Raw genomic sequence first — 23084 nt, 5'->3', positions numbered from 1 at the left:
TCCCTTACCCATTATGGTAATGAGATTTCTAGAGCGCACGGCTACACAAAAGAGTGTTGCAGTGCTAAACGGTATAGTCAGAAAGAGTAAGGTAGAAGACAGGTACTGCGTAAAGAGCCATGTCTTGAGCCTTTTCTTGAATAATGCTACATCATTGATCTGTCGCAAATCCAAATGGAGATTATTCCAACCCACGGGTCAAAAAAAGAATTCCCGTTTATGGTCAGGTGAACTCTTGGAATCTTGGCTGGAAGTTTATTGAAGGAATGTAATACAGGGTTATACAGGGTTATAGAAGCAATACCGGCAGATAAATAATCAGGTCCTGAATGAGGGAGCGCTCTGTGCATTAACAGAGGAGTCTTGAAAAGAATCAATTTTTCCACTGGGAGCCATTGCAATTTATGCTGATTCATAGTAATGTGCTCTCATCTGCAAAGACCACCCTAGCCACTGCATTTTGCATTTTGAACAGTCTGAAGTCCTCTCAGCATAAATTTTGACAGGCCAGTATAATAGTGCATTGGCATCTTTTCTTCAACTCCACCACATCAAAACAGCAAATATGCCTGTGGGAGCCATGCATAGTTATATCCACTCCAGTGTTGGTAACAAAGAGGGAGCAAACAGAGGTCGGATGGGGGTGGCCAAGCAGAACAAACAGTAACCATGTGGGGTGCCCTCCTGCACCTCAACATCTGTAGCGTACAAAAGCCTTCTGCTTGGCATTCACCTCACCTGAATCTCGCTGCAAGAGTTTTTCAGTGGCCAGACTTGTTTTTCTTGCTCCTTCAGCCGCTGTGTAGCGTTCCCTTCTTGAGGTACTCACTGCCGCTGGGTACATGCCTTTGCATACCAGCTGTGGAAGGGTTGCCTTCCAGAGATGGGTCAGTACCTACTGTATGTAAGCTCTGTGTTTGCTCATCACTATAGCAGAGGTGGGTCATTACCTGCTATACGTGAGCTCTGTCTGCTCATCACTTTAACAGAGGGAGGCAGTATCTGACCTTGTGTCGCATATATGCCTGCTCATCACTATATTAGCTTTTGGTCAATACCTGGCTATGTGAACTCTGTGTCTGCATATCACTTTACTAGAAGTTGGTCAGTGAGTAAGTGAGCTCTGTACCTGCTCATTATTATACCACAGGATGGTCAGTATTTGCTGTAAGTGAGTTCTGTGTCTACCCATCACTATACCAGAGGTGGATAAGTACCGGCATTTATGAGCTCTGTATCTGCTTATCACTATAGCAGAAGTAGATCAGTACCTGCTGTAAGGGAGCTCTGTTTCTGGTTTATACCATCTCTGTTCCTGCTCAACATTATACCAGAGGTGTATTGTTAACAGTTAAAGAAAACAATATATAATAAACAGGGACAGCTCTACTGTATCTAGAATTGTAAGTCCAACCTCCCTTCCTTGAACTTGCTGAATCTTATTTCAGACATTAATGAAAGACAGGGAGGCCTCGGTTATTATCCTTGGCTGAGATCAGTTTCCAGGTGTTTACTGTATTCATGTTTTCGTTGTGTATGACTGGGTGGTAGATTGAGGTGAAGTAATGGTTTGTGGCAATACCAAAATGTGAATATCATATTCAAAGCATGTCTGTCTGTAGATACACATGCTGTGCACACTCCTGCCATCTAGTGTTGTGCTTGAATGTTTACAACTTGTTTTTCTTCAAAGAATTATTTAGAGTCATGAGATCCAATGACTTCTCCTCTTTAAGGAAATGCGCATGTTCATCAGCTTCATCTTCAGATAATTTTTCTCCTCCATCGGGCGTGGACGTGGCCGTCAAAACTTGCTCTCGACATCCTTTTTCAAGGCCTTAGTGACCCGGAGATAATTTTCCTGTGACAGAGCAAAGCATCAATGATGAGTCTCTGAAGATCGAACTCTTCGAGTACTCCTCACCCTCCTCACAGAGCAGAGAATATCCTGGGATAGGTAATGGAATGGACCGCATTTTGAAGGTTTCCACAATGCCAGCACAAGGATCAGCAACTGATCTGTAACTTGTGCCTCTCCCCGGAACATGATGAACAGGACTGTGTGGCGTCAGCAATTCAGATTGAAAACAGCTTTAAGATACTGAAGTCTCACACACAATATGGAGACCACCCCTGAGCACGAGGTATCTGAGGGAGAAGAGATCATAGACGCTGATGAGGATGAAGAGTATGAAGGAACTGAGTTACGAGGTAGTCCGCGCTACATCGCATCCGAAGGGTCAGACATCGATGCTAGTGACCGTGAGAATGATAGGGAATCAACTATTTCCTTCTACATTGATCCGGATACAGCCTCAGGCCTGATGTTGAAGGCTATGCCAGGGGACTTGAGTACTGTTGCTTCCTCAGCTCCAACACACAAACCATAGCTGCAAGACTTTTCACAGCCATGCTCTACAGTGGATCGACCCAGCACCCCAGTGCATCATGCAGGTCTAGTGGTTCTGATAGACACTGAGACAAGTCTTCGGAGACGAAAAAGTATAAGAGAGACCTCGATCTTGATCAGCCAGAAGTAGAAACACTGCACCGATGCGTTGAAGTCACAGACCTCCTGTCTCCTCAATGCTATTGGCGTCGAAGACCCCAGTATCTAAGCCTTCGGCTTCGTCATCCAAAACGTCGGCACCGAAAGACCTATCGCCAAAGGATATTCAAATAGCCTCATAAGGACAGATCGGCACCAAAAGCAAAGTCAGCTCCAAGACTTCGTGCTGCAGAAGAACAAGAGGGTCCAATACTGGAAAAGTTACAGCAAGTCCTCGACAAGAATCAGAGGTCTATTGACCTTAAAACAGGGAAACTTAGCGATCCTAACAAGTGGAGGTTAGAATTTAAGGCGCCTTTGGTAGACCCGCTACCAAATAAACCAATGGTCATCGAAGCCTTTCTTATGTTCAATCAACACAAAGTAGTTCTCATAAAGACAAACAATATGATAGCAATGTATTACATACAAAAATAGGGAGACACTCATTCCCTTCTGCTATATCAGTTGCCACAGAAAATATGAGAATGGGCATTATGACATCAAATTTAACTCCTGGCCGACTATCTCTCGGGAGAAGACAATGACTTTGCGGATGCCCTAAGCAGGATGTAGTAACAAATGATGAGTGGGAACTCCAACCACAAGTCCTTCACTGATATTTCCAAATTTGATGAACGCTAACCATAGATCTCTTTGCAACATCCGAAAACTCAAAATGCCAACACTTCACCTCCAGGAATCATCACCCACAGTCACTCCGGCATCACTAAGGATGAATAGGTCAGTATATTTCCTCTTTTCCGCCTCTCCTACTTCTTCGATGTGTCAAGAAGCTCTGACAGACTTTCCTCATTCCAATTCTGATAGCTCTCACAGGGGCACAGCAGCCATGGTACACAACCCTACTTGGGTTGTCGGTGGTCCCTCACTAGAAGCTCCCCAACCAGTAGCACTTTATCATGGGATAACCAGACAGCTGGATCCTAAACATCTCAAGCTAGATATCTGGCTCATGGCATCTAGAGTTTGGACATCTAAATCTGCCTTCAGAATGTATGGAAGTTCTTAAATAGGTAAAGCGTCCTACCACTAGAATCTGCTATGCAGGTAGGTGGTAAAGATGTGTTTGTTATTGTACAGCAAAACACATTGACTATCAATTCTTCAGTACAAAGTCTACAATGCTACCTGCTACATCTATACGTCTTCACCCATCGGCCGTTGCTACGTACCTACAAAATGGGGAACACCATTCACTTTTTAGAGTGCCATTGTCAAAACGTTCATGGAGGACTTAAAATGTGTAATACCTCCAAGAACACCACCTGCTCCAGTATGGAATCTCAGTGCGGTGCTAACTAGACTAATGGGCCCCCTTCTGAGTCTTTACATTCAACTTCACTTTAACACCTTTCATGGAAGGTTGCATTCCTAGGGGCGATTACCTCATTGAGAAAAGTTAGTGAAATTCAAGCCGTTCTTTCAAATACATCAGGACAGAGTAGTCCTACGACCCAATCCAAATTTTTTGCAAGTACTGTCATCCCTTCATCTCAATCTAACTATTGAGCTGCTAGTTTTCTTTCCCAATCCGGCATTGGTAGCTGAAAGTGCCCTTTAGATGTTAAAAGAGGACTACTACACTACACTGACAGAACTAAATCATTTAGGGAAACACAACAACTGTTTGTAACTTTTTCAAGCCCTATAAAAGATTGCGCTACATCCAAAGCTGGTATTGCTAGATAGATGGTCAGATGCATTCAAATCAGGTATTCCGAGGCCAAGAAGACCTTACCAGTCCCCTCAAAAGCATATTCTACTTGGAAGAAATGTGTTTCGATCACTTTCATGAGTAACTCAGCTACTTGGTTAACTCTACACGCATTTTCTATACACTACTGTGTGGTTCTCCTTGAACGCCAACAAGTACATGTAGGACAAGCAATACTGAAAACTTTATTTCAAGAATCTGCAACACCCAGTGACCAGCAACCGCATTGGGAAGAACTGCTTAACAGTCCATGTACAGCATACGTATCGACAGCCACACATGCTACGAATGGATTATGTTAATTACCTTGTAAACATCTATTTGTTGCATGAGTGCTGTAGATTCTTATGTGGCCACCCACCGGGAGTCACTGGTTGTTCCTGATAATATGCACATATTTTAGATATTCACTTGCTGCTCATGTTGCACAGCCATCACCATAGACAATTTCTAGATCCACTCCACCTGCATGTGATGTGTAAAAAAAATACCTGAAGATGAAGCTGCTGACCATGCGCATTACCCCAAAGAGGCAAAATCACTGTATCTCGAGACTCAAAAGTCTTCTTAGAAGAAACATCCAAGCCCAACACTAGATTGCAGGAGTGTGCACATAATATGAATCTACAACACTAAAGGCAACTAATGCATACTTACACGGTAAGTAACATAATTCTTTTTTTGATAAAATAGTCATTGTTATGGAAACCCAAAGATCATGGACTTGTCACCTGATATAGTCTACTGCCCCTAATAAGCAAACAAATGGGAAGCTGAAAATATACCTTAGTCGATTGATCTCCTGCTGCAAAAATCTGTGTGACGTGCAGGTCTCTAATTTGTATCCTGACAATTCTCACCCAGCTTTTCATTCTTCTGCGGTTGAGTTAACCTCAGTGAGTTTGTAAATCACAAGATCCATTAGGTATGCACACTGAGACAAGTCTGTGGCACATGTGCTGTAGGTGGTACATACCATGATCATGGTAGTAAACATACGACTGTAAAACCAATCCATGTTTCTTTGACACTTATATCAATAATGGGCATTTACAAATTCAAAGCACTTTAAAGATTTTTCTCAATCTGAGTTCTTGCAGTATGTTAAAAAAGAGGAGCTTTCCATGGAGTAACATGTGCCAATCTATATTCAGAAGTGTTTCCCTCAGAAAGCAGTGTAGCCCACATTCTCCTCTCACATTTTGACCTGCTGACACATCTCATGATGTGAAGATTAATTGCGTCTCATAGCGCTCTGCCATATGAACAACGATCAGTCTGATTTTCTTCTCTGACAGCATGTATGTGTTGGTTCGATGTGAAAACCAGGACGCAGTCCAGAGCACACTGCGCCTCTGAAAAGTTTTCATTGATTACTTTTCACTAGGGATGGCGCAAGTCAGTCGCCACATTTCAGCCTCACTGACACTTTTACTGATCCTTTTCTGATGGCCGAACTGCTCTTGGAGCTAAGACCAGACTACAAAACAGGCTGCTTTTTCAGTAGACTTCAAGTTTAGCATCAAATGCAGTTTGATAAAATTTCCTGTGAAAACATGGTGAGTAGCTTCCATTATCAATCCAACATTTGCTGTGTAAATATCTCTAGGCTAAGCACTAGGCAATTTTCTCCTCTTCCCCTCCCCCGAGCTTCTTTGAGCCACAGGGATCCCATCCCCAAGGGCCTTTTTAGGTCTCACGCCTAATGTTGAAGCGCGCATGCGCTGCTCACTTTGCGAGGCATATTTTAGTAGGGTAGGTTTTAAAAGTAGAGTTGAATCCCCACCCATCTTTTTTATTGGCTGGCGTCAAGGTTTATGGTAAATGCTGGCTTCTGATTGAAAATGAGGCTTCTTTGTTACCTCCCTGTCTCCTTTTGGGACTGCCCATCCGGACTGGATAGTTTACTTGCGGCGTTATACGGTGGGCTTTATCTGGTGGGTGAGCACTATTTTTAAAATGGACACTGATGGGGACAATGGCGGCTGCAGCGCTATGCGCTCAAAATGTTATGCTTTTTATTACTTTAATGAGTGCGGTATCCGCTAAGGATACCACGCTCACTTTATTTATATTTAGCATTTATGTTGAGCACAGCACCCGCTTCAAGGACACTGCGCTCAGTGTTAAAGTTAAAGAAAAAAAAAAGAAACCTAGTACGGTGTCCTTTAAGCGGCACCAAGCTCAGTTTTCAACTTAACCATTTGCAATGCAATTTGACCTATTGCATTGTAAATGCTTGTTTACAAGAAGGTGTTGACTTGCTTATGGAGGCTCTGGCCTTGGATGGGGAGGGGGGCAGGGGTGTAGTGCTTAGGCACGTTATCTTAGTACAGTAAGACATTTTAATTCCTAACTAGCAGTGTCTTAAAAATGTTCCGTCCTGTGTTGTTAGGACATGCATGCTTGTGCGTGATAGCCAAATATACATCACGTCACTTGGTGGGCTAGTGCACAGATGCACTGTTTTGATGCGGTTAAACACTGAAGTCTGTGAGAACAGGAGCATCTCGAGGACATTACGTCCCGTGCAGTTAGGACGTACACGAACATATGTGGCAGCAAAATAAACATCCCGTAAATATGGGGGCTACCGTATAAATGCGTTGTTCTAGCACTAAAACATATTGAGGTTTAAAATAACGTTCCGTCCCATGCAGTTAGGACCTGCATTTTGGTGTGTGGCAGTAAGATATACATTGTGTAGTAAAGCACATAGCGCAATGAGAGAGACACAGCGTCTCTCCAAGTTGGTAACTCACTTGTCATCGATTGGCCCCCGGTGCCTTTACCTACCTCTTCCTCATTCGCCCTGGCAGGAAGGTGATCTGATGTATGGGGGTGTATTTAAGCCCGTAGAGAGTGCTCCCTAATTCCGTAATTAGTCTCAGGTAGAAGGTGTTTATGATTGTATTTAGAACAAGCATTTGCAATGCAATGGGTCTCGCGTTTTTGAGAGTTTGAGCTATTGACATTGTAAATGACAATGCTTTTAATTTAACTGTTTTAAAAAACAGCACATAAATAAAATACATTGTCATTTACAAAGCCAATAGCTGAAACCCTTGCAAACGCGAGACCTAGCCAATAGTGACCTCATGGATATGTGCCCTGGGGCCACAACTTATTTGTAAATGGGAGGGGGGTGATCAGCCCCACTCCCCTTGCGACAAGGGGCCTCAGGGACCCCACCCCCTGGGCTTAACATGGGTGCCCTGGCACCCACCTAGGGCACCCACACCACAATATGCTAAGGAAGTTGCAGGGGAGCACAAGGGCCCTCGCGGCCCTGCGGCTTTCCACATGCACGCATTCTGTGTGATGTGGGAGCCAGTTTTGCTTCTGCCTGGAGGTAGCAGCTGTTTTTACTTGCTCTCTCCGGGCAGATGCAATTTGACTTTTCCTGCCCGCATGAGCAGTGAAACAAAAGACTGCTCCCACCCGGTGGGAGCATTTTTAAAGCTGTTGAAGAGTGGGAGCTGACACGCCTTCCCTGCCTGCATTCCTGTGGGCACGGAAGGCATTTCAGATCCCACCTGGTGGGAGATTTAAAACTGCTCCCACCGGGTGGGAGCAGTCATATGCTTCCTTGCCCCCGATCTTGCGGGCAGGGAAACTACTGTGTCCCTGGGTGTGTTCCCCGGGGACACAGTGATTGAGCTGGTTCTGGGTGTTGGGGTACCCAGGAACTTTACAGGCTTTGCCCTTTAATTTAAGATCAGCATCTGGGGGGTAGGGTCCCTGGGGTCCATAGAGGGTCAGGGAGGGAGGCTGTGCACCCCCTCTCCTTTTTATTAATATTTGGCCCCAGAGGATGGGATCCCTATGGCCTTTTCATGATTGGGGACAAGGGCGCCCTCCACCCTCCCCAATCAATTGATGTCATCCGTGGATCATGGGGTCCCCATGCCCTCCCAGAGGCTCGGGAAGGAGGCCACTTGCCCCATTACCCTAAATAATGCATTTTGCCACTCCCTACCCAGGCCTACCCTAGGGTTGGTGCTTCTTTAATAGTGCAAAAGAACAAATAACAAAGTGTGGGGGAGGCTCTGGCCCCTCCCACACTGCTTAGGGGACCGCCACCTCCTCGGGCATGCATACAATAATTAAGGGGGTTTGTTGCGAGCCCTGGGGACCACCACCTCCCTCTGACAAATTTGAATAAAGGAGGGAGGCCACGCAGCCCTCCCCCCCCCCCCCCCCCCCAGGAGCCGTACATGGCCCTGAGGACCACCACCCCTCAGGGCTGGCTCCAGCAATGTACCGGTTGGCCCTCCCTTCGAATTAAAAAAAATAATAATAATAATAATAAAGGCTGGGTCCCGGGAGATGGGATCCCCGGGCCCAAAATGTTCCAGGGAAGGGAGGCCTCATGCCCCCCTCCTTCCTAAAAAAAAGAGAAAAATCAACACCAACAAAAAGTCGGCAACTTGCTGGAGTCCTGGCCCACTTTCTCCACTACTCTGCAAACGTGCTTCCTGGCACGCTCCTGGTTGGGGGATGACGTGTGTGGGACTTACTGGAAGTAACAGGAGGACTTGCTGGCCCCCAAGAACCCTGTGGAACCCAGGTTACTTCATCCCCCAACTAGTAATGCGCCGGGAGGAGCGTTTGCAGAGTGGTAGAGGAAGGGGGCGTGGCCTCTGACTACTTCTCAGCAATCCTGCTGTATAGGACTTACTAGAGGTAACAGGAGGTGTAGTTGGCCCCCAAGCACACAAATACCTCAAACTTCATTTTTTTTTATGTCAACAGCCTCATTAGAAGTGCCGAGCAAAATGCAGAGAACTAAGCAAAACGTGTGAAGTTATTTAACTTTTTCTAGAAGACTTCTTTTCACTGAAAAACATGACTAAGGGCCTGATTTAGATCCCAGCAGACGGGCTACTCTGTCACAACGGTGACGGATATCCCATCCGCTGAAATGTAAATCCCATAGGATATAATTAGATTTATATTTTGACAGATGGGATATCCGCCACCATTGTGACGGAGTTGCCCGTCTGCTGAGGTACAACAATGTGGCTGGACATAATTGTCTCTAAATCTTACCAACTTATTCCGGACACTGAACAAAGCTACTAGATGTTCCTCAAACAAAGATGGCTACTTTTGGAAGTTGAGACTTCTCTGCAGCCGCACCCGAAACATGGAATACTCTACCCCATCTCTGCGTGCGACTCCTTCTACAGAACATGTCAGGTTTGGTCTGTTGAATAATGTCACTAATTCTTTAAAATCCTTGAAAGCTTTTGCCCTTTGTCTCTTGACTGATGCTAGTACACATGTCCAGACTGGTTTAATGTTTGTTCTTTTACCTTATCTTGATTATGCTGAGCTGGTTCAGGAAATATGTTATTGAAATAGTGCCAACAAGTTCTGGTTTATGTTGCACCTTATAAATAAATGCATAACATAACAACGTTACTTTCTGATGTTGCTCTTAATAAAGCAAAGACGAGAGTGTTCCTCACTGAAAGCGGTATGAAAGACCGACTGCTTGAGCCTTGATTCTGGGTGGAAACTTCAATAGGGGTGTGATGTGTCAACGGGTTTCTTTTATATGAGTAAAATTCAGAGGTGCACAAAGGTGCCAGGCTATGAAATTAATTGGCTGACTGGTGGGTGGCAATACCAGTGATGCTAAACATGACGATTGTGAGCATAATGGCAATGGGCCACCAGAAGACTCACACCTCCACTACCTGTAACGCACTGTTGTAAATCACCGGATAATTAAATAAAATAAAACATGTCTAATGTTTTTGTTATGTAGCATTACCATAGGTCTTTAAAGGTAATTTTGGGGTTGGCGTGCAAAGCAGACTTGGAAATGCACATTCATTGTCCTTTAATGCTGTTTTTGGAACCTCTGGTGTTGTCAACGCGCCTTGAACCTTTGCCGCTTCTCTTGTCTGCAGAATCTGTGATCCCCAGCAGTGGAACGTTTCACGTCAAGCTACCAAAGAAACACAACGTGGAGCTGGGCATCACCATCAGCTGTACGTATTGGGATTCATTTGTAGATTTATAGGTCCATGGGGGTTCATCAGTGTGACAGGACAGATGGCATTGGCGTATGGAATTGGATGAGTGGTAGAATATAGCTAAACTCGTTAAGTGCCAGTAATTTAAAAAGATGTCGATGTTGGTGGCTACAGCTCAATATACTATTTTTTTAGTTGTTTTCAATAGTTTCATTTTTTATTCCAGTTTTTACCACAGCTGCTTTTAAAGCACAGTTTTAGCCTCCACTGCAGGTTGGTGTACTGTAGCTTTGATATATATATTTTTTGATTCTATTGATTTTCACAAACTTGATACAGAGTCACATACAGGACATTTCAGAAAGACAAAACAGGTATGCGAGTAATGCACATCACCAATGGTACATTAAAAATCCTCATACCACATTTAAATAATTAATATGTCACGACATAGCAATATGAAAGTAATCCCGCTAGGCCAGCAGATGCTCTGTTTCTTGGGGTATCCCCTGGCTTTGTGAACTGCCTCCACTCTGTGGGAGCAACGGGTTTCCAGTCCCCCATCTGGACTTTGGAGGGGAGGGCATGGGGCGGTTAGTAGGGGATATCAGAATGCCAGCTTTGGTCAATACCACACGTAGTCAGAAGAATAATCATGCCTGCCAGATAGGTGGATCACCAGGAGCCCGCCCGCTCTGCCATTATCCCTAAGATTCCCAACTATGGTTTCGGCTCCGCTGCGTACCCCGCTGCTGTAGACAGATGGGTGGAATATTCAGCAAATGCACCTGAATCCCCAACCACTCTCATGCTACACTGGAGAGTCTCCCACCCCCAGAGTGACGTCGTAAGCAGGTCGGAGATGGGAATATTATTGTCCATTTTTAGATTGGTATCTTGGTGAATGATTCATCGCTGATTAAATTGATATTGATGCTTCTACGTCTTGAAATAGGTTTATACATTTAAATGAATTGTTCTTCAATCAATCAATCAGGTCATTTGTAGAGCGCACTACTCACCCGTAGGGTCTCAAGGCGCTGGGAGGGGGGGGGGTGCCGCTACTGCTCGAACAGCCAGGTCTTGAGCTTCTTCCTGAAGGAGAGGTGGTCTTGGGTCAGGCGCAGATTGGTCGGAAGTGAGTTCCAGGTCTTGGCGGCCAGGTAGGAGAAGGATCTTCCTCCTGTTGTCGCTCTTCGGATTCGGGGGACGGCGGCGAGGGCGTGGTTGGTTGATCTGAGGAGGCGCTTGGGAGTGTAGAAGTTGATCCGGTTGTTGAGGTAGCTCGGGCCTTGGTCGTGTAGGGCTTTGTGCGCGTGGGTGAGGAGCCGGAAGGTGATTCTCTTGTTGACCGGGAGCCAGTGCAGATCTCTCAGGTGTCCGGAGATGTGGCTGCGTCGGGGGACGTCGAGGATGAGTCTCGCCGAGGCGTTCTGGATCCGCTGGAGTCTCTTCTGGAGTTTGGCAGTGGTTCCGGCGTAGAGGGCGTTGCCGTAGTCCAGTCGGCTGGTGACGAGGGCTTGGGTGACCGTCTTCCTCGTCTCGGTGGGGATCCACCGGAAGATCTTACGTAGCATGCGCAGGATGTTGAAGCATGACGAGGAGACGGCGTTGACTTGTCTGGTCATGGAGAGGGAGGAGTCCAGGATGAAGCCCAGGTTGCGTGCGTGGTCCGTCGGTTTGGGTGCGGTGCCCAGGGCGGGGGGCCACCAGGAGTCGTCCCAGGCGGAGGGCGTGGAGCCCAGGATGAGGACCTCCGTCTTGTCTGAGTTCAGTTTCAGGCGGCTGGTCGTCATCCATTCGGCTACGTCTCTCATCCCTTCGTGCAGGTTGGCTCTGGCGGTGGCGGGGTCGTTGGTCAGGGAGAGGATCAGCTGGGTGTCGTCGGCGTAGGAGATGATGTTCAGGTTGTGTTGGCGTGCGATGGCCGCGAGGGGGCTCATGTAGACGTTGAAGAGGGTTGGGCTCAGCGAGGATCCTTGGGGTACGCCGCAGATGACTTTGGTGGCCTCTGACTTGTACGGTGGTAGGCGGACTCTTTGTGTTCTTCCGTCGAGGAAGGAGGTGATCCATTCCAGTGCCTTCTCCTGGATTCCGATGTTGCTGAGGCGCTGTACTAGGGTGCGGTGGCAGACAGTGTCGAAAGCCGCGGAGAGGTCCAGGAGGATGAGGGCCGCTGTTTCTCCGTTGTCCATCAGAGTTCGAAGGTCGTCGGTGGCGGCGATGAGGGCGGTCTCGGTGCTGTGGTTCGCTCGGAAGCCGGACTGTGAGGGGTCGAGGGATCCATTCGTCTCGAGGAAGGCGGCCAGCTGTTTGTTGACGGTCTTCTCGATGACTTTGGCCGGGAACGGGAGGAGCGAGATGGGACGGTAGTTCTTGAGGTCGGTGGGGTCTGCTGTGGGCTTCTTGAGGAGAGCGCTGAGTTCGGCGTGCTTCCAGCTCTCAGGGAAGGTGGCGGAGTCGAAGGAGGTGTTGATGATGTCCCGCAGGTGGGGTGCGAGGACAGCGTCGGCCTTGTTGAAGACGTGGTGAGGGCAGGGGTCAGTCGGAGATCCGGAGTGGATGGAGTTCATGGTGCGGATGGTGTCTTCGGTGCTGATCGGGGTCCAGGTGCGGAGGGTGGTGGGTGGTGGCGTCGTTGCGGTTGTGGCTTGCGTTGGTTGGTTGTTGAAGCTGTTGTGTATGTCCGTGATCTTGTTGTGGAAGTAGGACGCGAGGGAGTTGCAGAGGTCTTGCGACGGTGTGATGTCGTTGTTTCCGGCGTTGGGGTTGGAGAGCTCTTTCACGATGTTGAAGAGTTCCTTGCAGTTGTGTGCGTTGTTGTCCAGCCGGTCCTTGTATGCATTTTTCTTGGTGGCGCGGATCAGTTGGTGGTGTTTCCGGGTGGCGAGCTTGAGGGTGGTCATGTTGTCCGTCGTTGGTTCCCTTCTCCAGGCTTTCTCGAGGGCTCGACAGTTCTTCTTGGAGCACTTGAGTTCGTCGGTGAACCATGGTGTTTTTCTGCTGCAGGATCTGCTGGGCGGGGTCCTTAGGGGGGCGAGTTCGTCCGCGCAGTTGCTGATCCACTTCGTGAGGTTGTCGGCGGCCTGGCTGGGGTTCGCTGAGTTGGCGGGAGGGTGCTGGCTCAGGGAGGCGGTGAGCTGGTCGGCTGTGATCTTGTTCCAGCTTCTTCGAGCAACCTGTTGCTGGAGGTGGTGGATCGTCGTTCTTCTGAAGGTGAAGTGGACGCAGCTGTGGTCCGTCCAGTGGAGTCCTGTTGCGTGGCTGAAGGTGACGTCTTTGCTGGATGAGAAGACGGCGTCGAGTGTGTGTCCGGCGAGGTGGGTGGGGGTGGTCACCAGTTGCTTGAGTCCGAGGTTGTCGAGGTTGTCGAGCAGGGTGGTGGTGTTGCGGTCGTTGTTGTTCTCCAGGTGGAAGTTGAGGTCCCCCAGGAGGATGTAGTCGGCGGAGGGGAGAGCGTGCGGGCTGACGAAGTCGGCGATGTCCTCGCTGAATCGTGTGCGCGGTCCCGGGGGTCGGTAGATCAGGGTGCCTCTGAGGGTGGTCTTCGGGTTGGTGTGGATCTGGAAGTGCAGGTGTTCAGCGGTGGTGAGGGTGTCGTCGGTGTTGGTCGTGATGCGGATGGTGTCTCTGTGGATGATGGCGATGCCTCCTCCGGTCTGGTTGTCGCGGTCCCTCCGGGTGATCTTGTAGCCCTCTGGGATGGCGATGGCGATGTCTGGGGCTGAGGAGGCGTTCATCCAGGTCTCGGTGATGAAGGCAACGTCGGGGGCGGTGGTGTCGAGCAGGTTCCAGAGTTCTACGGCGTGTCTGTGGACGGAGCGGGTGTTGAGCAGGATACACTTGAGGTGGGTGCTGCTGGAGTTCGGCTTGTCGGGTGCAGGGAAGGTCCGGATGCAGGTGAACTTGCAGGCGAGGCAGCTGAAGGGTCCGTGGGTGTGCTTCGGGGCGGCTCGGTGACATCCTGGGATGTGGCCGGTGTTGAGTGCGGTGAGGTCGGCGGCGCTGTAGGTTCGTCGGGTCGGCTTCCGTCGGTGGGGGCCAGGGGTCCTGGCGCTGGTCGCGATCCGGTCGCGGACGGGCGCAGACGGGCTTACCTTTGGCGCGCCTTCGGCGCACAATCGGCGCGCCCGCTGCGCGTGACCGCTGCGCGTTCGCACGGTCGCCATTTAAGGCGAAGTGCGCGGGTGGGCGGAGCAGCTGGGAGGCGGGAGCGGGGAGGGTTACAGAAGGCAAAAAGGGGCGTGGCTAAGCGGCGGTGGCGGGAAGGGAGGGCGGGGGGCGTCGAGGAAGGCGGTAGGCGGACAACAAGGAAGGAGGGCAACACGGAGGAGAAAACAATGTAGAAAACAGGCACAAATGCACGAAAAAGCGGGGAAAAAACAAGGAAAAACAAGTTACAAAATACAAGCACAAATCACTGTCAAAATAGCACAAAAAACCACTCGCAGCGGCGGGAGCCGGCAACGAGGCGGCGCTGAGGCAGAGGCGGCTGGGGGCACACGCAGCAGCTGGTGGCCGTGCGGCGCGGGGGTGTCCCACAAGTGGGTCACACTCACCTGCGTCGCACGGTCGCCATTTAAGGCCAAGTGCGCGGGTGGGCGGAGCAGCTGGGAGGCGGGAGCGGGGAGGGTTACAGAAGGCAAAAAGGGGCGTGGCTAAGCGGCGGTGGCGGGAAGGGAGGGCGGGGGGCGTCGAGGAAGGCGGTAGGCGGACAACAAGGAAGGAGGGCAACACGGAGGAGAAAACAATGTAGAAAACAGGCACAAATGCACGAAAAAGCGGGGAAAAAACAAGGAAAAACAAGTTACAAAATACAAGCACAAATCACTGTCAAAATAGCACAAAAAACCACTCGCAGCGGCGGGAGCCGGCAACGAGGCGGCGCTGAGGCAGAGGCGGCTGGGGGCACACGCAGCAGCTGGTGGCCGTGCGGCGCGGGGGTGTCCCACAAGTGGGTCACACTCACCTGCGTCGCACGGTCGCCATTTAAGGCCAAGTGCGCGGGTGGGCGGAGCAGCTGGGAGGCGGGAGCGGGGAGGGTTACAGAAGGCAAAAAGGGGCGTGGCTAAGCGGCGGTGGCGGGAAGGGAGGGCGGGGGGCGTCGAGGAAGGCGGTAGGCGGACAACAAGGAAGGAGGGCAACACGGAGGAGAAAACAATGTAGAAAACAGGCACAAATGCACGAAAAAGCGGGGAAAAAACAAGGAAAAACAAGTTACAAAATACAAGCACAAATCACTGTCAAAATAGCACAAAAAACCACTCGCAGCGGCGGGAGCCGGCAACGAGGCGGCGCTGAGGCAGAGGCGGCTGGGGGCACACGCAGCAGCTGGTGGCCGTGCGGCGCGGGGGTGTCCCACAAGTGGGTCACACTCACCTGCGTCGCACGGTCGCCATTTAAGGCCAAGTGCGCGGGTGGGCGGAGCAGCTGGGAGGCGGGAGCGGGGAGGGTTACAGAAGGCAAAAAGGGGCGTGGCTAAGCGGCGGTGGCGGGAAGGGAGGGCGGGGGGCGTCGAGGAAGGCGGTAGGCGGACAACAAGGAAGGAGGGCAACACGGAGGAGAAAACAATGTAGAAAACAGGCACAAATGCACGAAAAAGCGGGGAAAAAACAAGGAAAAACAAGTTACAAAATACAAGCACAAATCACTGTCAAAATAGCACAAAAAACCACTCGCAGCGGCGGGAGCCGGCAACGAGGCGGCGCTGAGGCAGAGGCGGCTGGGGGCACACGCAGCAGCTGGTGGCCGTGCGGCGCGGGGGTGTCCCACAAGTGGGTCACACTCACCTGCGTCGCACGGTCGCCATTTAAGGCCAAGTGCGCGGGTGGGCGGAGCAGCTGGGAGGCGGGAGCGGGGAGGGTTACAGAAGGCAAAAAGGGGCGTGGCTAAGCGGCGGTGGCGGGAAGGGAGGGCGGGGGGCGTCGAGGAAGGCGGTAGGCGGACAACAAGGAAGGAGGGCAACACGGAGGAGAAAACAATGTAGAAAACAGGCACAAATGCACGAAAAAGCGGGGAAAAAACAAGGAAAAACAAGTTACAAAATACAAGCACAAATCACTGTCAAAATAGCACAAAAAACCACTCGCAGCGGCGGGAGCCGGCAACGAGGCGGCGCTGAGGCAGAGGCGGCTGGGGGCACACGCAGCAGCTGGTGGCCGTGCGGCGCGGGGGTGTCCCATTATGTATTATGTGTACAGCAAAACACACACGATGATGGACGGAATGTTGCACAATGGTAAAAAATTTCACCCCCAGTCATTGTATTATGTGTACCATGTTTTGTTGGGGGATCCTTATCACAAGTGAACATGAATTTGTTCACTGATGGCCATCTTTGTATGCTGTACTTTGCAACCTTCAGCTCTCTGCAAGGACTGCGGAGAACAGCGTTTTAAGAGACGCAGGGTCCATGTTCTAATCCTGTTTTCCACCTGGTGTTTGTAGGGTTGCAGAATCACCCACTATAGCTTCCGTGTGCTTTGTGCAGTGCATGCAGCACCAGGTGTATGGAATACACATAGAAATCTTGGAAAGAGGATGAGCTCTTTGTGGTAAAGTCCAACCCGCTTTTGAAAGTCGCGGAAACAGGGATATATGTCCCCCTAGTGCTGCCTTGACACTGGTGTCTCTAATGCACATCGAATGGTTTCTTTTTAAATACATATTGTCCCTGGAGTCGAAGAAAGCAGGCTTTGAAGCTGGGCAGCTTCATCTGGGAGCCCCAACCTTTCGACAGTAATCTCCCTCTGGCTCGTGGTTTAAAGTCACACCATTTCGTCTATGCTCCATTGCTCCGCCATGATTTATTTATTCGGAAATGCAGTGCAATATGAAGGGGAATCAAATATTCTGTCTGAGTTTCGCTGACAAGGGCAAGTCTAAAGGGAAACAGAGTAAAAGTGGGAGAAGAGTGGGGAGCTCGCACGAAGAGCGGGGGAAGTCTTTATTACTGTGTTGAACATGATGTGCTTTGCTGTATTAGTCCCTTTTAGAGGTAGTGCATTGCACGCAAGGGGCACATTCTACGTTCCAGCACATTATGTAAAGTGAATATATATATATATATATATATATAGATATATCAGTACAGCTATGACAGAATGCTTGTTTTGCATTAAATTGCATTGCATTTCAGAACTGATATGAAGCGTAAAACAACGTAGATCTTGCAAAAGATGTATTTTTCTAAATGGTCTTACCTCAAAGGCCATGGTAAACTGTGACGCAAAATGTCATTACCACTTGGATTCCTTTGACAGACGAGCTTTTATTCAATTGGTCTTCTGCGCTTTACGTGGAACCAAGACTACCCTGGCAAGATGTCCTTAAAATAGTAGGTGCTAGTATATCGTCCATGCTAGGAATGGCCAATTTCAGAACAGGAGGACTAGGTACATACCAAATCCACATAAGAAAACCAACATACAATGTACGTAAATGGAATTTAGCCAGATAGTCAGTGGTAATCCCAGGATTCTGACGTGCAGCTGGCCCTCCTAGACTTTTATTGGACACCTCTTGTCTATGCTTATATTCATGGTTTTTCTCCTTCTACTGTACAGAGTAGATCCTCCCAACTGCTCTGGTACCTATGGTACATAGTGTCCTGAGTATGCCTTCTACACCGCTGTGTTATTCTTGATTCTCTTTATCCTCAGACTCTCATCTAGGGTGACCCACGGGACTGACCGTTTCTCCAGTCATTATTTAATATCTCCCCTCCCTTTTTAAGTCTCACCTATAGACAGCATTTAGCCTTCTTTTGTTGAAGACCTATTGTGTACAACACCATTGCTTATAGTGGGCTTTGGATCAGTCCTCTCCTTACCACTGGTTGTCTTTCTTTTCAATCTAATTTCTCTGTGTCCTATTTAATGGCTTTCCTTCCTCTTCTTTTTCTTGTCCCTGTCCTGGAGCATAGCTTCTTTACCATCCTTTTGGTTTGATGACTTGTATCCTTCTATGACTCACGTTAGGGAACTACTTTTTCCTTTCAACACTCCATGGGAAAGCATGTGTTTATTTTCCTTTTGCCCCAAGTGCTACTTCCAGCTCACAGCCCCAGGGCACCTGCCCTTTCTGTACTGCTCACCCAACTCGTCAACTGCTTTCCCTTCCCGTTCTCGTTCAGTTATGCATTTTCCCGGCATTTTTTCCAACCCCTAACAACTTCATTTTTCCTCACACTGCCCTGCTGACCGTAGTGCAGCTCAGCGACATTGCCTTGCTCGTCCCTCCTCTGTTGCTCCTGTCCCGTTTCATTTTCTTTAAAAAAAACAAGCATTTGCAATGCAATAGGTCTCGCCTTAGGATATTTTGAGTTTTTGGTATTGTAAATGACATGATCTTCACGCATGCTCACCAAAACATCACTGTGCTCCATCGAGGTGCATTATCAGCAGAGAAAACAGTAAAACTGGGTATCAGATGAGTGCGAATGCGGAGGACTGTTTTCTCAACATCGTCCCAGTTAGTCTATTAGTGAGATCGAGTTAATACCTCCTAAGCTCCTAGCGACAGCACTCGTCTTTCTTTAATAGGTAACGAAGGTCGCAGAGGGGCACGGCTCAGCAGTGCTTAATTTGTAAAATAATAAGTGCCGGGGCTCTCGTAATAATGCCACTGCTGGTTGCAACACACATTACCCCTGCCATGCTGCCAATGATAGTAACAACATGACTACTAACCATCACACTCCTTCAACTGCGCCGCAGGCTGGTTTATGTGTTTATTTATTTATCATTCGTTTGGGGCATAGACACCTGCTTCAGTGCGCAATCCTGGGCATGGAACTATGGATTGGCTGTACAAGGTCCTAACCATGAATCATCATTGTTATATGAGCAGTGGCGAAAGACTGGGCTGAACGCGTTCTGGAAGGCTCTTTCTTTAAGAAAGTATGAGGCAGTCAAGAAGTAGTTATCACTAGATGTATGCAACCTTTAGTCCCGCTGCCAATTTGTTTGCTGAATATTGTTCTCTCTGATAACACTCGTTTTGTCAAAAGTAATCTACCGATTTTGAGCTGCATCCTGTGTATAAGTGTATGGTCCGGCGGGGTCTACTAGACTGGGCATGCAGCGCATTATCATCTTCAAATCTTGTGGAGCCGGAGCTACCACCACGGTGATGACCATCACGCCACCACGCTCCCCGACAAAAAAAGCAGCTTGGTTTGTAAATGGGCATGGCATAGCTACGCATGCCTGCTACTACTTAATTACTTGCTCCTGTTACTCGTGGTGAGCCGGGCGACTGGGACACTGCTCTGCCTGCCTTTTAATAAATGTAAATGTAAATGTAAATGTAAATGTAGTATACTTGTAAAGCGCACAGCTGCCCCAGCAACGGGGCGTCCCGGCGCTGTATAACTCTGGGGAACCCGTCCTGGCTTTCCCTGTGGGATGGTCCCTTGCTGGGAAGTCCCCAAGGTGGAGCCAGGCATCCCCGGAATTGGTGGGGCCGTTGTGGAGATTAGGCAAGCTAATGCCCAGAGTTGCCGAGTGGAAACCCTGATTAGAGTAAGCACCGAAGCGAGAATTATCGAGTCCGCTGACCAAGGTCCACGACCCTGCCGCGTCGGGAATTGAACCCTGGTCCCGGGCTGACTTCTGCTCTCAGGCCTGCCGCCTCTAACCAGTGAGCCACGGAACCACCCATAACTAATTAGGCCTGGGCCTGGTGCTGCTGCTGCCTGCCCTCAACGTCATGAGCTGACTTAAATGACTTATACGGTGCGGATGTGCTAGGCCGTGGCAATCTTAAACAATTCAATTCAATTCAAAATAGCTTTATTCGGTATTTTGACAAAAAACCATAAAAGCATAAAATACAAATACAAACGTAAGCAGATTAAATAGCTTTTCTCATTATAAAACATCTTGCAAAAATACATATCAACACGATAAAACAGATAAGACAGATAAAATTCATTAAATTGCATATAAAATTTCTAGAATTCATTTTAAAGACTTTTGGAGTTCATACAGTCTGCTGTATACGTATTATCTGGTGTTATAAGGTACACTATAATACGAGTTTTTAATTTTATATTTATCCACAAAGTCCTATACATTTCCCATGGTCCCTCTGCACTTTACAATAAAAGCCAAAAATGTTATCGCTGTCACTATGGTGAGTTCATCTTGCATCATATACAGTCTAAACAGTGCAGTTTTACAGGTTCTCACGCCCCACGACTTTAGCAATGGTAACAGGTATCTTTTTCTCCCCCACTGATAGTACTTGCAAAAGAATATACAATGTAGGTTTGACTGTTTGAATAGGTCATTACACGGGCATTTTTCCATAATTGCAGACCAATCATTCGTGACAGGAAAAGATACAAGCCTATAGAATGACTCCGTCCTCATTCGAGTCAGGAGCATTCTGTGATAACACGAATAAGTTGGCGCTAAATATGCGTGAAGACCTGGACCGTGTAAGATGTTACGATGGGCTACTATGGTGGATTTGTGCCCATCTAGGTACCATCTTCGCTCCTCCAGCAAGTCTAAGCATGCCAATTTTAGAGATTTTTTTGATATTTGTGAGCATGATGTGGGGTTTGAGTAGAGTTCTGGTTTACCAATGGAAAACAAAAAAATTTTCACATATGCTAGCCATGGCTGTTTAGTAGACGCAGAATGATTTAAGCAGTCATGGATTACTTCCCTATTGAACCCTGTATCCTCACATGTCCAGATCTTGAACCACAACATTACTGGTGCTATCTTTATCAGATCTATAATATGGACTCTGTCCAGTTCGTTGTGGCAAACAGTAGTAGACGTGGAGCGAGGGACTGATAGTAAATATCTAAGGAAAGCATTTTCCACTGTTTGGATTTGTGTACTATCTGCTATACCCCATATGCCGGCCCCATATACGGCAGTGGACACGCATTTAGCTGCATATATCTTCAATAATATATTCACAGGTTTCCTGCCCAGTCTCTTGGCAAATTGTTTAAGGGCACCTATCGTGCGGGCAAAGGCTAAGTTCCTAGAGGTTATTGCTGTTGACCATGTACCCTTGTTGTTAAATATAATTCCTAAGTAGGAAAAGGTTTTGGTCATAGCTATCTTAGTTTTGTTAACGAAGGTTTTACAGTCTGGTATATTTTTCCTCAAAGAACAAGACATTGTAAATGTTTTTCCCTCGTTTATTTTTAAGCCTCTCGTGGTCATAAAGGATGAGAAACCTGTTAAAGCTTTCTGCAGGCCCAGCTGTGTGCGGGCCATAATCACAGCGTCATCAGCATACAATAATAGGGGTACTGAGGTGCCATTTATTTTAGGGTAGTCAACTTTAAGATCATTTAAAAAGTCTGCTATCTCGTTGATGTATAAATTAAAAAGGAATGGCGCAAGGATGCAACCTTGACGAACACCCTTCGCTATAGGGAATTTTTTGGTTCGCTCACCATTTTTGCCGTATCTGACCGTAGCACCCGCGTCTCTATATAATTCCTGTATGAAGTGTAGAATGTTTTTATCTATTCCCAACTTAACCAGGGTTTTCCATAACACAGTATGGTCAAGGCAATCAAAAGCCGAGGTTAAGTCGACGAATGTTAGGAAGAGATTCCCTTTCTTCTTGGTAATATACTTGTTTATTATCAAGTTCAAGTTTAAACCCTGCTCTACAGTGCCTACTCCAGTTTTAAAGCCATACTGCAATTTTGATAAAATCCCTTTGCTTTTAGACCAGGATTGCAGTTTAGTTAGCAGTATTCTACCTGCCACTTTCATCAGTGTATCTAGCAGGGAAATAGGGCGATAGCATTTTGGGTCCTGTCTATCCCCCTTTTTAAATATTGGAATAACTATGACTTCATGCCATGAGTCAGGGAATCCCATTTTGCTATACGCATTTATTACATTTGCTAATAATGGAGCCCACAGCTCTACATTGCCTTTGAATAAATCAATGGGGACTCCATCTGGGCCAGGAGCTTTTAGATTTGCGCTCTGTGAGATTGCTAGTTCGACCTCTGGAGGGGTGAAAGCTATATTTAAAGGAAAGCTATCTTGCATCGCTAACTGTACTCCCTTCCTATTGTAGATGTCATGTTCTGGGGTCATGTTTATTAAATCTTTTTTGTATAAGGAGGTGAAATAGTCGACCCAGACGTCTTCCATTATGGCTATCTCCATCGAATCGGCCTTGTTTTCCGAGGAGAAAAAGGGGGCAATAATTTATTTCCAGAAAGAAATGTTATCCCTTGTGGAACTTGCCTTTACTAGGGCTTCCCAGGCTTGATTTTTCAATTCATCCTGTCTGTCGCGAAGCGACTGTTTATAGACTCGTCTGGCTTGCTTGATCAAGCTAATATCCTTAGGAAGTGTCTTTAGTGCATGTAAGAGGTCTTTGTGGGCTTTGGAGCAGGCGGAATTAAACCAGCCGTATTCTCTCTTTGCTGTCCCTATCTTTAGTTTTTTTGTTAGTTTGTCATTTATAGTGGCAATCTTAAACAAATCTGCGAGAATCGTACCAAGAGCCCCCCTGCCCTTATCGCTAAGAGTTATGACATGTGGTTGATGATGGGCAGTGAGGGCCGTGATCTTCAGCTGCTCGCCTGTCCCTGCCTCCCCACTCTCCATTGCAGGGAGATATTGTTGCAAAAGGGCGAATTCAAACCGGATTTCACGCTTTCACGACTATGATACTGTTTTTGAGAGAAGTCAGCCTCAGGGCTGTAACGGGGGTGGGAGGGGCAATGAATATCTGTGAGTTACATGATTTAGGGGCTAGAGTGGCGACTTTGAAGATAATTACTGGGTTCGAGTCTTGGCAGCAGTTCAAA

At 47.9% G+C, this 23084-nt stretch overlaps 1 protein-coding gene across 8 annotated transcripts in view; it reads left to right on the top strand.

Annotated features, from left to right (window-relative positions):
- Positions 1 to 23084, top strand: part of GRIP1 (glutamate receptor interacting protein 1) — an 819646-nt gene that overhangs the window by 667307 nt on the left and 129255 nt on the right. For all 8 annotated transcript variants that reach the window (XM_078676427.1, XM_078676419.1, XM_078676408.1 and 5 more), the window contains one exon: positions 10208 to 10288. In XM_078676427.1, coding sequence (XP_078532553.1) covers positions 10208 to 10288 — 81 coding nt within the window. The remainder of the gene's footprint in view (positions 1 to 10207; positions 10289 to 23084) is intronic.

Source organism: Lissotriton helveticus, chromosome 1_1 (assembly GCF_964261635.1).
Source record: "Lissotriton helveticus chromosome 1_1, aLisHel1.1, whole genome shotgun sequence".
Lineage (NCBI taxonomy): Eukaryota > Metazoa > Chordata > Amphibia > Caudata > Salamandridae > Lissotriton > Lissotriton helveticus.
Note: the sequence above shows the minus strand (reverse complement) of the source record. Positions and strands in the feature narration are given on the sequence as shown.